This window comes from Esox lucius, chromosome 17 (assembly GCF_011004845.1).
Source record: "Esox lucius isolate fEsoLuc1 chromosome 17, fEsoLuc1.pri, whole genome shotgun sequence".
NCBI lineage: Eukaryota > Metazoa > Chordata > Actinopteri > Esociformes > Esocidae > Esox > Esox lucius.
In genome coordinates this window covers 24095655-24109233 of record NC_047585.1, presented here as the reverse complement: position 1 = coordinate 24109233, position 13579 = coordinate 24095655, and the positions used below count along the sequence as shown (strand labels likewise).

Here is a 13579-nt window from a genome sequence, read left to right as displayed (position 1 = left end):
TTGCAGTACATAAATGCAGTGTTGTGAAAATGTACACCCTCTGTAAATCTGTCATTTAATTAAAATACTTCAAAATATGGATATGTCCTCATTATTGTCATGTCAACATTATTGACTGATAAATGTAGGCTAATTTAAGAAATGACACTGAAAGATAATTTACTGTAGCCGTTTCTTATCCATCAACTGTCTCTCAGTCTCTTACATCGACTGGGAGGAATATATACCAACTCCTCTTCACAGTACTGTTTGCAACTATGTCATGTTCAAGGATTTACGTGAATGCAAGTCCCACTTCAAGTCACCCCATATCATTTCAATAGGATTGAGATCTCAGATTTGACTCCGCCATTCCATAAACCTACCCTTTTCTTTTGGAGACATTCTTTAGTAGCTTTTCTTGTCTGTTTTGGATCATTGTCCTGTTTGAAGATCCATGTTCTGTTCATCTTCAGCTGTTTGACAGATGGCCTCACATTCTCCTCCAGAATTCTCTGGTACAATATGGAATTAGTAGTTGACTCAATGATGGCAAGTTGGCCAGTCCCTGAGGCAGCAAAGCAGCCCCAAACCATAATGCCACCTCATCCATGCTTTATGGTTGGAATAAGGTACTTCTAATCAAAGGCAATGTTTTGTTGTTTTCAAATAAAGAATCCGACATTGTGGCCAAATGACTCATGTGTCCAGAGTAGTGTTTGTTTTAACCCAGGCGTTCTCAGGCCAAAAGTACTGTCTTCAATTTCATTTTTGAAAGCAGAGGCTTCTTCCTTTCTGATCTCCTATGTAGCCCAAGATTGTGCAGTCTCTTTCTGACAGGTGACTCATGCACTTCCATATTGATTGCGGCAAAAAAGGGTGATAGACACCCATGAGCATATTTCAGTCAGCTGTTGGGCTGAATTTGGTGGGACGAACTGTCCTTTGTACATTGCCAGCGGTCTGAGATTTTCTGCATTTGAAGTTAATGTGTTGGACAGTTGATGATATATTTTGAATTGCTTGGAAATTGCTGTGTAACCCCTCCCAGACTCATGGGCATCAATAATCTTTCTTCTCAGGGCCTCGTATAGGTCTTTTGAGCTTGGTATGATGTGTTACCACAAGCCCATATGGTTAAAACCAAACTAGACCAAGTTTCTAATCTTTATGGAGGCTAGACCCACCCAAGTTACTCTATAATGATTCTCTAAACATTTGCACTTGCTTGGAACACCTGATTACAATTTTATTGTCATTTCATTGACATTTAATGTGATGGTAGGTGTGTACTAACTTTTTTAACTTAAGGACATTTCTGCATCAATGTTTCCCCTTTTATTGTAATGAGAGCAGTGCTCCGTTGCTGCTAAATTCTTATGTGCCACCAAAGAAACATTTATTATTTACATTTTGTTTTGTTTTATTTATTATTATTTTCAATTTGTGGGTTTTTCTAGGCTTGATAAAAACATGTATCTATCTACGTATACAGTTTTCCTCACCAATCAAAACTTTTGTTCATTGGTTTATCTTCCCAATGCAAATTATCACCTTGCGCATAAAGATGCAAATTCAGCAATATCATGTTTGTTATGCAAAAAACTTTACAGCAAGGAACCGGATGGGCAGCGATCATTTCTTTACAGACCGTTTAACAAATTTCCACTAGATATCTACTGGATTAGCCAGGCTGAACCTAGCTGTATGAGCTGTAGCCTCTCTGCATCTTACTTCCTCAGACCTCGAACTGGATCCACCAGTCAGCAGAGCCTGATTGTACATGTAAGTAGACTGCGCTAATCTCAAAGCTAGTTCAGTAGGTTTATTTGTCTTAAATTAAACGAGTCAACGTTAGTGCTATTACCAGCTACACAAACACATAATGTTAGCTTGCATTAGGTTCAAATGTAGCTACCTGTATAATCATTGGCTGGATGAAAATAACTTGTGACATGGTTCACATTACATGTGGATTCACTGCTGTTAGTAACCTCTGTGCTTTTCTTGACAGTTGCCAATTATGATTGTTTGTGTAACATTGAAGTGGTAAGCATTTTAATGAGGATAAAGGGAACACTGAAGAGGGCAACTGTCTGAAGAGGGGATAAAGTTGAAAGAATACGCATTTTCCTATATTTATTGGCTGGGTTTCATATCTTGGAGATTATAATTCACTCAACTAACATATCATGTGAACATTACAATATTTGATGTTTAGTTTACAGCCGCTTTATAAAAGATCTTGATTATTAATAAGAGCATTTGTATGAAATTCCACAATATGAAATCAACTAAAACAACAACAAAATATAAATTTCAATATATACAGGAACTTTACTCTAAAAAAGTATTTAGAACATACTGAAATGGTAATTATCATAAATGAGGATAACCATAAATATAGAACACTGAATGTCTGAAATGACTGGAAGTCTGGTTTTAATATGCTCTTCTGCTGAAGTTATATGGTTAGTGCCAAGCTGATCACCCTGATATCTCTGCTGCAGTAGTGAAATCATTCCGTCTGCTTTGCTTCTAAAGACATGACATTAAATATTATGCTACTAGAGTGCACAGTGATACGCTTGTCGTTCAACTTAAAGTGATGTGAAGGCATAGCCTAATGATCTTAATCAAAAGACTCAGAGGAATGCTTGACTCTGATTAACTCTTAATCATCAGGTTTCTTTCCATGCAGCTACCTTACTCCCAAGCCAACTATAGTGCAATAGGTTTCATCCACGACATGACCTAAAGTGACTCAGATCATTTTCATGATTTCACTCCATGCAGTATGGACCAAGCAAGAGGAGACATACAGTAACCACAAGAAGTAATGTAAGAATGTAACTGGAATGATAAAAAACCAGAATCCAACAAAAGCAAGCTGGAATGTAAGAACTCACCTGGCATATGAGATCCTAGGTTGTAGCCATTGTAGCCACTGTATCCATGAAAACAGTTAGGCATTTGGCAAATCCTTCTATGGTAGCGGTAATACATATTGTTAGCACCCAAGACTAGGTCCACATGTGACCCAAAACACACCAGAAGTATCAACCATCCTGACAGTGCCATAACTAAGAATTTGTATATTCTCATTCATTAACAAAAGAGCAAAATAAACCCACATGCAATAAACACATTTACAACTAACTTTAAAATCCCATAAAACAAGACAGGAATGTACAGCAGAACTAAAGCCTGTTTTAATTCATCATTCCAGTTACATCTTGTGTGAAAGAACAACTCCTTGCTCCCCCTGCCTCTTGATTTCTCCTCCCCTCCTCTATGTCCCTCTTTCTTTGGAGTGTCTCCCTCCCTCCCTGCTAACCTCCTCCACCACATTTTCTCTCTAATATCCAGCACATTAAAGGCTCTCTTTCCCCCTCTTCCTTTCTCATGCCAAACCCTGTGAACACACATGCTGCTCTGCTGTATCAATGGCATGATACTGCATTTTTTACATTATCATACTGTCAGTGTTTAAAAGACAAAACAAAAATGATGTGTATTTAAAACCACAATTGCCAATACGTTTCCTGCCACTTCAAAGATCATTTTATGAGAAAGAATGTGATAGATTTATAAGACATGGCAAGCAGGTACTATAAGGAATTTGAAAATAAGATATATCATGAAATATATTAACTTTCCTTTGACCCAAAGTTGACCCAAAGTTAAAATCCATGTAAGGAATACATAATAACAATAATAAGTGCAAAGGGTATGATTTGATATTTTCAAACCAATGTCAGAGATGATAATAAATCTTGCAGTGACCCATTTACTCAGGATCTCAGTACAGTCTCTTATCACTGGCCAACAGAAGCAGTAGAAGCAGGACCATGGTAGGACATTATATGGTTGAACTGGATTGCAAGAAAGCAGTCAATAAAATGTCATTAAAGTACTCTGATAGAGCTCTGACTTACTGTATGTGAAATGTTTTTCACGTACTGTCTTAATGAAACACTAACTATACTGCAATGGTAGCATCAAACCTAGACAGAAAATCAGAAACCAGGAAGAACACCCACACAAATGCACCCACAAGAACACCAAAGTCAATATCACCATGTGAAGCCCAATTGCCACTGAAAACTCGTCCCAACTTATTAAAAGATGATATTGGACATGGAAACAAAGAAACCTGAAGACAGTGAGGAGAATGCGCACACGGCATTGTGCCAGTTAATAAAAAAAGTTATATAGTGTTGACTTTGAGGAAAATTCCACTAACTGGGTACTTTGTTAAGGACAGCCAGTCAGATGAATGTCAACCAGTCTGCCCACCCAGGCTGTTGTTGAATTTGACATTCGGAAGGACATACAATTGTTTTAGAAGCATCAGGAAATTCTGTTAACCCCTCATTTCTAGTCAACAGAATATATAGCTAAGACACACTACGATAGTACACAATTTTACAGAGTGACCACTTGGCGGTTAAAAAGAAAATATAGGATTTTACTCAATAATAAACCATAAATATTTTCAAGATTTTTTTTTTCAAGTTTTGTTTTCTGGGGTAACTTATCCATTTAACATGATGAACAGGAATTATATTTAATCTCACACTTAATGCCAGCAACAAAACCTGGTGGAACATCTCACAACTAATTAGGCTAATTGGCAACAGGTCAGTAACAAGATTCGGTATAAAATGATCATTTCAAAGAGCATGAGTCATTCAGAAGTAAAGATGGAGAGGGGTTCACCACTCTGTGAAAGACTGCAAAGGCAAATAGTGCAACAAGTTAAGAATCACTTACATAATATCACTAAAAGATTCAGAGAATGTGGAGAAATCTCTGTAAGCAAAGGAAGAGGGCCGAAAACCAATATTGGATGGCCGTGATCTTTGGGCCCTCAGGTGATACTGCATAAAAACTGACACGATTCTGTAGTGGAAATCACTGCATGGGCTCAGGAACATTTCCAAAAACCATTGTCTGTGAACACAGTATGTTGCTGCATCCACAAATGCAAATTTAACTCTACCATGCAAAAAGAAACGATACATTAACAAGATCCTGAAATGCTGCCTCCTTCTCTGGGCCTGAGCTCATTTAAGATGGACAGAGGCAAAGTGTAAAACTGTCCTGTGGTCTGACGAATCAATATTTGTTTTATATATATTTTGGGGAATCATGGAACATCTGTCTTGTTATCAGTGCACAGTTCAAAAGCCTACATTCATGATGTTATGGGGATGCATTATAATGTGCACATGGCGGATGGGTGACTTGCACATCTGTGAAGGCACCATTAATGCTGAACAATATATACAGGTTTTGGTACAACATATGCAGCATCCAGGCAATGTTTTTTTCAGGGAAGGCCTTGCTTATTCCAGCAAGACAATGCCAAACCACAGTCTGCACTTATTACAACAGCATGCCTCCGTAGTAAAAGAGTCTGGGTGTTAAACTGGCCTGACTGCAGTCCAGACCTGTCACCCACTGAAAACAATTGCCGCATTATATGACAATAGAGACCCCGAACTGTTGAGCAGCTGAAATTTTACTTTCAAAACCACACCAATTTTACTTTAAAAAACTACAGCAATTGGTGTCTTCAGTTCCCAAATGCTTACTGAGTATTGTTAAAAGAAGAGGTGATGCAACACAGTAGTAAACATGCCCCTGTCCCAACTTTTTTGAAACATGTTGCTGGCATCAAATTCAAAATGGGCAAGCATTTTTCCTAAATCAATAAGATTTCTCAGTTTCAACAATTCATATCTTGCTTTAGTACTATTTCCAATTAAATATGGGGATGGATGGTTTGCACATCAATGCATTCTGTTTTTATTCGCATTTTACACAGCGTCCAATTTTTTGGGAAATGGGATTGTATATAAAAACACTAATAATTAGGTAATCTTAGCAAATCTTTAGGGTTTTTCACATGAATCAACTAGATGGGTTAACCCAGAATGTGTAGCCCTATGTGTCACATGTCAAGCAATTTAACGCTAATCTCTCCGGATTAGCCATTGACTACGTGTATATTACAAAAATGACACAAAGTACAACTCAAGTATAAATTATCTCACAAGTTAGATAATTTTTGTTGACGATTTAAAACATACAGTCAATTCTAGGTAGAGCATGTGCAGAAAGCAATTAGATCAATCCTGTGAGCCCTATCAGTATACTAAAGACAAAATCTAATACATCTTGACTGAGTAACACATTTTGTCAACACCACTCCCTGTGAGAGGGAGATGTTGTCCTAAAAAAGTCCTTTGCTATAAATGTACGGCACTCTCTAATAGACATTTATTATGTGTTGGTTTTGGAGAGACGGTGCCTCAATCTGCCTATAAAATGTTGATAGTCCTCACACAGAACACACACGAATGCACATGAATGCAATTCACATTAACACATAACACACACACACACACACACACACACACACAGATCTGCGCCATTCATAATATCTCTGCTCATTCTGAACAAAAGAACAGGCCAACAAAAAGATCAAGAGCCTTTAAATCCAACAAGTCCGCATTCTACATTTATTTTTTTATTTCACTTTTTAACAAAGAACTTTAAATGAGATATATGTACACCATTACGGGTGGGAATCCAAAAACATATCATCGCTGAATGTCTTTGGAATGAAATACTAACTGTAAAAAGCCTCTGCAAATGCATTTAAATGTGCTTCGTCTTTCACTTATCGAATCAATTAGTTGTGTGTGAACAAAATGTTTCGCAGACAGGACTGTAAGCATACCACATGTCAGTCAGCTAAGCGCTGTCTACAGAGACTGTCATTCAATAGGAATGCACTCACCGTCCCTGGGATGAACTTACTGCCAGGCTGACAGAGCTTGTCCATTAGTATTCAGAGCAGATCCAGAGAGAGGTAAAAACCCAGCTATGATAACATTACTATTAGCAGTCTTAATAAATGGCATATAACTTGCATCAGACCTCTTATTGGCTCCTACGGGTTCAAAACCGTACAGCATTCCAAACAGGCTTCTCGTGAGGGCCGGGCATAACTACATATTGAACTCATCACGGCAATGCGTTTAATACATCCCAAAGACTTGCCAACAGAAAATATCCAGCTAGACTGAGAAGAAAACATAACCGCTTGACGGTGGAAAGTTTTCCAATGCTACACGTCTATGTACCAGGCCTGAGTGTGCTGGCGGTACTGTTTGACTCACCCTGGCAGGTCCGGCTGTCCTCCTTCAGTTGCTCACCGGAAGGACACCTGCAGTAGAAGCTGCCGATGGTGTTGCAGCACAGGGCCTCACAGCCTCCATTAGTCTCCTCACACTCATTTACATCTGACCGGGACAGACAGAGATGGGTCAGGATCACAGCACCACATGGTGACGTCAGTTACAGTAGCAGGTTGTCCTTCTATAGCCAATAGTCATGTATGTTTACAGTAGGTAGATCATTGACAGTAGCAGCAGAATATCATTAGTTTGAATGTTTGCATGTTTGTTCATGTGTATGTGTGTTCATGTGTGATTGCGTGTGGGTAGAGTGCATTTGTAGTTGAATGCTTCTGGGAAAGTACCCTTTGTAAAACAAAATCACTCATGAAACCGGGCATACCCCAAAAAAAAAAAAGATTAGAGGGATCCCAATGAAAATTTATAATTACATGATTCATTCTTAATGTCACTATTAATGTGGACCTTTCAGGAATTTGATTCGGATTATCTATTTCATTTCATCTACCAAAGGTACCCATTTCAGTCTTTAGGTGGTATGCTTTTTATTGATTGAAATCCATCAGAAATGCAATAGAAAGTCACGAAAATATCAGGGATAATTATCAAATAATGTTATCTTTTTCAACAAATAATTTGTACTTGTTGTTCACATGTATGTTTTTCTCTGTTATTGATGTGGTTCATCAAGTCAATGCACTGATACCCAATCACTAACCCCCCATACCCAGACGGAGCAGGCCAGTGTCACTACCCAATGTGGGGCCCCTGGGAAAACCCGCAAGCAGGATTTGAACTCTGTTCTCGCGATGATGCAGATAACTGTAAGGCAGTTAAGTTACTACATCACCATCCTTCCACTATTTTCATAAAGGACAACTCTTCAAACTCAGCAATCAAAACGCCAGGAATTTCACTGTAATACTTTTGTTGTTGTATGGATATACAATAGCAATTATACATGTTTTTCCCTTAAAGGAAATACCAACTGATCCATGGTAATGCCAGTGACTTGCTTTTCATGTTAACCACATTAAATATAATTAAACATTTTCCTTTTATTTAATGGCCAGTACAGTTAAAATCCAATGTGTTCCAAGGTTGAGTTTGGGTCGGGTTTGTGAGGTTTGGATGAGCTTCATAAAGCTTACGGAAAGTCATGACAACAATAATCAGACCCAAATTTCCATCTTTAGGCACTCTGTAAATGGCCAACACCATGAAGTGCAGCCCAATAGAAAAGCAGCATCTTCACTTCCCTATATAAGCATATTGACTCTCTTCATTCTCTTCTCCAATTTTATGTGTTAAAAACTATAAGGGAAAATATGCATGCTCCTTTCCCTGTGACGGATTCTGATGAAACATGCATCTCAGTTTTAATGTAACAAGTTCTTGTTAACCATAAAGCCCAGCCACTGCTTGCATCAGCACATTAGCACAGCAAACACAGGCCAGGTCAGACAAAAGTAACTCGGAAATTCAGCCAAAAGAAACCTGAGAACCAGAGGGTCTGCCAATCACATCATGGCTATGAAAAGCCACAGTGTTTCCATGTAAGCTATAACCCATACATTTCACATGCGTGTACTGCTTTTTAGCCAAGTCTCTCTTGGAAAAGATATGTTTAATCTCAGTGAGACTAACCTGGGAAAATAACGATTAAGAATCAAAACAAAATAAATAGCCTGTCCTAGCTGTCGTTCAGCTGACCACACATATTCTCTCCATTCTACACAGTGTGCACACACTCACATCATGGTCAGGTGCACACAGAATCGTGATGTATAGTTAGTTGGAAAAGTGAACACACAGAGGTTAGACAAATAAACTGCGGAATAACTGTAAAATAATATAACTGTCTTCAACATCACAGGACTGGTTTTCATTCTCCATATCCTGTGAAAGAATGCTACACTGCTTTGAGAGAATGGATGAATGGTGGGCAAAGATAGACAGGGAGCAGAATGAGAGTATTTGCCTGGCACAAAACGTGATAGCAGCCTCTATGTATATTAACAGTGGAGGGGTTACCGAGGTCCTAGGACTGCCAGGGGATCTGGAGGCTATTTTTATATATTTTTAGAATTTAGCTAATGCCAGCACCAACTAGCCAATTACTTGGTTGGAGAGTTGTTAAATGATATTGCTAAGGTCTGCTATTACACACAGAATCTGTCCACAAGATATTAGTCATTTACAGACTTGGTATTTCTCTCCAAGTTTACATTGACTTGATAGGTATCCGCAAAACACAAGCCTTGATATCCTCATTGAACTACGACAAAGTCATTATCTGTAGTTTAGTTCATTATTGTGGTTAATTTCATGAATTACAATCACATTCAAATTAGAAATGAGTGAGTTAAGTCTCCATATTCAAAGCTAAAACAAAATAGTTTAATGTTAGGGGGTCCATGAGGAGAGGTCTAAATATTCAACATTAATTTACAGGTCTTTACAGTACAGGATTGTAGGCCAGGGCTGTATAGTCCTATCTAAGGGAATAACACCTTCCTGTCCAACAGTTACAAACAGTGTGGGACCTGAATGTGTCCAGCAGGTTAAGGCCATGACTCCCGGCTCTGGATGAGCCCTTGCTGTTTTCATGTCAGTTTTTACAGGGTCAGGAAGAGCGGGCTGGGGGCCTGCATCCCCCCTCAGGCCTCACACCTGTGTGGCTCCCGGGTCAGGGTCACGCTCATGTGTCTTTCTGCTCAATGGGAAAGAGGAATGCTTAACTGTCAAGCCTGAAGGTCCACAAGGTCACAGGCCTCCTGTCCTCACAGTCAAGAGAGGAAGGATAAGTGAAATATTAGTACTGGTTAGAAATACACTGACAGGCACCCAATGGACAGTTACTGGATTCGAATCGAAGGGAGTTTCCATGATAATGCCAGCAAATGGAAAAAGTACAGGGAGCATCCAAGATACCTAAATAAATAGCAACACATCTGTATCTGTATTCATCTTCAACAACAATGAAAAATACACTATGTCTGTCAAATAAGTTTTCCACAATGCTAAACATAGTGGTTAAGATGGATTGTTCACGAGATTATCGCCAAGCGATTTCTGCAAAATTCACCAGCTTAGCTGATTTCGTTATAACCATAACTGGGCACTTCTAAATGCTCACTAATTCAGAGGTTTGTGTTGTACTTTAATCCTCATAGCAATCAATATTTGTCAATCAATTATCATAAATGATCAAGATCGTATTAGAAAATATTCCTGAACTGTGTGTGTTACACATTTCATTAACTTAATTGTGTTGTATTTTTTTTAGAAGTTGAGATGTTAAGAGATGGCACTCCAACTAAACTGAGCAACCAGGCAAGGACTGGTAAGTCAAGGATATGACCGAGAACCCCAAATACATTTTGACAAATGTAAAGAGGTCCTTGACTGATACTGGAGAACCTGCCAAAAGTCTCAGCAACACTTCACCAAGTCTTATGGAGGCCTGGCCAAAAGCACACAACAGCCTATCTGGTGTTTAAAAAAACAAACACATGAGAGCACAAGGCAAACCCTGATGTCTGATGAGATGAAAATTTATCTCTTTGGCCTGAATGCAGAGAGCTACATGTGGCGAAACCCATGCAGAGCCTATCACCTGTCTAACAATAGCCCTACCGTGAAGCAACGTGGTAGAATCATGCAATTGCAGCAGCAGTGACTGGGAATTGAGCCAAATACAAGTAAATACCAGAGAAGAAATTACTTCAGAGCACAAATGACCTGAGCCTGGGGGCGAAGATTTACATTTTAACAAGTCAATGACCCCAAGCAGACAGCCAAAGCAACGCACGATCGGCTTCAAAACAAAAATCCTTGAGTTGCCCAGGCAAAGCCCAGACTTGAATTCCATTGAGAATCTGTAGAATGACCTAATGATTACTGTTCATCAATGCTTCCCATCCAACTTGAAAGAGCTTTAGGAAATCTGCAAGGAAGAATGGAACAAAATTCCCAAGTCTAAATATGTAAAACTAATGTACACATACAGTACCCATGTCAAGTCAAAGTTGTAATCTCTACCAAAGGTACTATTACTAAGTTCTGATACAGAGGGCTCAAAATTTACGGAAATTTGTTAGAATTTCAAAACATTTCTATCTAGTTTCCATATCTCTTCCATAACTGTATTACTTAGACAGTGCTTAAGGCCTGTACCAAGCGAAAAAACAACTATGTCCATCCAAATTCAGTTTTAGTAATTTGTTGTCCCTTTTAAGTGTAATGCACATTTCCCCTGAAGTGTCAACACGACTTGAGGTAAAATCAGCAGATGTTCTCAGATTAATAATAAATTTTCATGTCAATGTGAAGTAGTATACATACCGTAGTATACATACTTTCCATTGTTAAACTGTAGTATACATACTTTCCAGTGTAAAACTGTATTATATATTTTTTATTGTTAAACTGTAATATACCTTCTTTCCATTGTTAAACTGTAGTATACATACTTTCCATTGTTAAACTGTAGTATACATACTTTCCATTGTTGAACTGTAGTATACATACTTTCCATTGTTGAACTGTAGTATACATAGTTTCCATTGTTAAACTGTAGTATACATACTTTCCATTGTTGAACTGTAGTATACATACTTTCCATTGTTAAACTGTAGTATACATACTTTCCATTGTTAAACTGTAGTATACATACTTTCCATTGTTGAACTGTAGTATACATACATTCCATTGTTGAACTGTAGTATACATACTTTCCATTGTTAAACTGTAGTATACATACTTTCCACTGTTAAACTGTAGTATACATACTTTTCAGTGTTGCATCCAGCAAGTGGAATCTTGCGGTTCCTCTGGCATGACAGTTTGTGGGTTACTGGTAAATGAATACAATAATACCTTGGTTTGCTTAATCAAAACACGGAACAGTATATGACTGGTTTTAACTGGGGTGGCTACACTGGACTATGAGCTGTCTTGAGATTTGTCCTATTGTCAGATGATATGAAACCTGATGAAATCACTTGTATATCTTGGCTACAATGGTATATAGTGTCGCCATGTCACAGTCCGGGCAGCTTGAATGAGAACTGCCGACTACAGATAATATTTACATGCTTAGTCAAGGCTGTTTTAGTTGGTGTATTCTGACAATCTCAAAACAAAATTGTGGGACAAATGTAGAAACTCACAATGTTATGCATTGTTTTTAAAATTACCTTATCTAATTTGCCACGAGCACTTTGGCCATCACTGGTAAGGAGTTCATCATGTGCAGAGTCACTGGAAAGTCAATGTAGCCTAAAGCTTACTTTACCTTCAAGTATTCTACCAGCCTGTGTGTCTTTTAACAGACACAAGCTATTGTTTGCGATCAAGAACACGTTGTTTTAATCAATATCCGTTTGTCATTCCAAGTGCTTTGGCACTAATTTCGGTGGTTTGTATATATTTTTTTGAATGTACAATGTCTTCTGTAATATAAATGACAGAGAAATAAATGATAAGCAACCTGCATTCCACCGCGGGCTCTGAAAAACCTGAACCTATTTCTTTCATAGCAACCTAATCATCCTCCTCATTCCTCATTAGAATATAAAGCTCCGGAAAAAATGTAGAGACCACTGCAACTTTTTCTTTCCTTTCCGAAAAAGTTGAAAAGGAAGGTTTCAAGTGAGGAACAGAAGGGTTAAAGTTAGGAGACCGCTGCAAATTGGACACTTCTGTCCCTTACTCAAAACTTTCCTTTTCAACTTTTTTGAAAAGGAAATAAAAAGGTGCGGTGGTCTCTTAATGTTTCCAGAGCTGTATCACTCAACACGTCTCCACCTCCTAGGTGATGTGTTTGAGTGTTCCATTTTGATCTACTCCCAAACTAGCAAATCATCAAGCCCTTGAGTTAAGTCTCCATATTCAGGACTACAACAAAATTGTGAAATGTTAGCGGGTCGATGAGGAGAGGTCTAAAGACATTAGTATTAGAGCACACATGGAAGCTATACCTATACCTGGATCCAGGGAGCAGCAGTGGAATTACTCAATTATCATAAGACCTGATTAAATCAATATTGTCCCAGTGTTTAGTCCCAATCCATTTTGTCCATACACTGGTATGAGAAAACACCAAAGTAATAGGCTTACATATGGATGCATGCCTATCGTTTCAAGAGATACGTTGATGATTCAATATTGCATAAAGGAAATACTTTTCTATTCCCCAGATAACTGTCTGAGGATGGACAGAGATACTGTATATTATATATTTTCCAGATTAGTCGCTGATGTGACTTTCCAGTTTCTCTGATGTGGTTGTGAGTTCCTCCGTTGAAATGTCAAGTCTTTTTCCATCCCTGGAACAGTGTGGACCTGGAGTCAGAGCTGCCAATGTAAAGACAGGAGCTCATTGG

At 38.4% G+C, this 13579-nt stretch overlaps 1 protein-coding gene across 2 annotated transcripts in view; it reads right to left on the bottom strand.

Annotated features, from left to right (window-relative positions):
* megf6b (multiple EGF-like-domains 6b) overlaps positions 1-13579 on the bottom strand; it is a 79751-nt gene that overhangs the window by 23519 nt on the left and 42653 nt on the right. Inside the window, exon 5 of one of the 2 annotated variants that reach the window (XM_010881689.4) lies at positions 7173-7295. In XM_010881689.4, coding sequence (XP_010879991.3) covers positions 7173-7295 — 123 coding nt within the window. Of the gene's footprint in view, positions 1-2888; positions 3234-7172; positions 7296-13579 lie in introns of those variants that run through there. The other variant, XM_020055494.3, reaches the window with a different exon arrangement.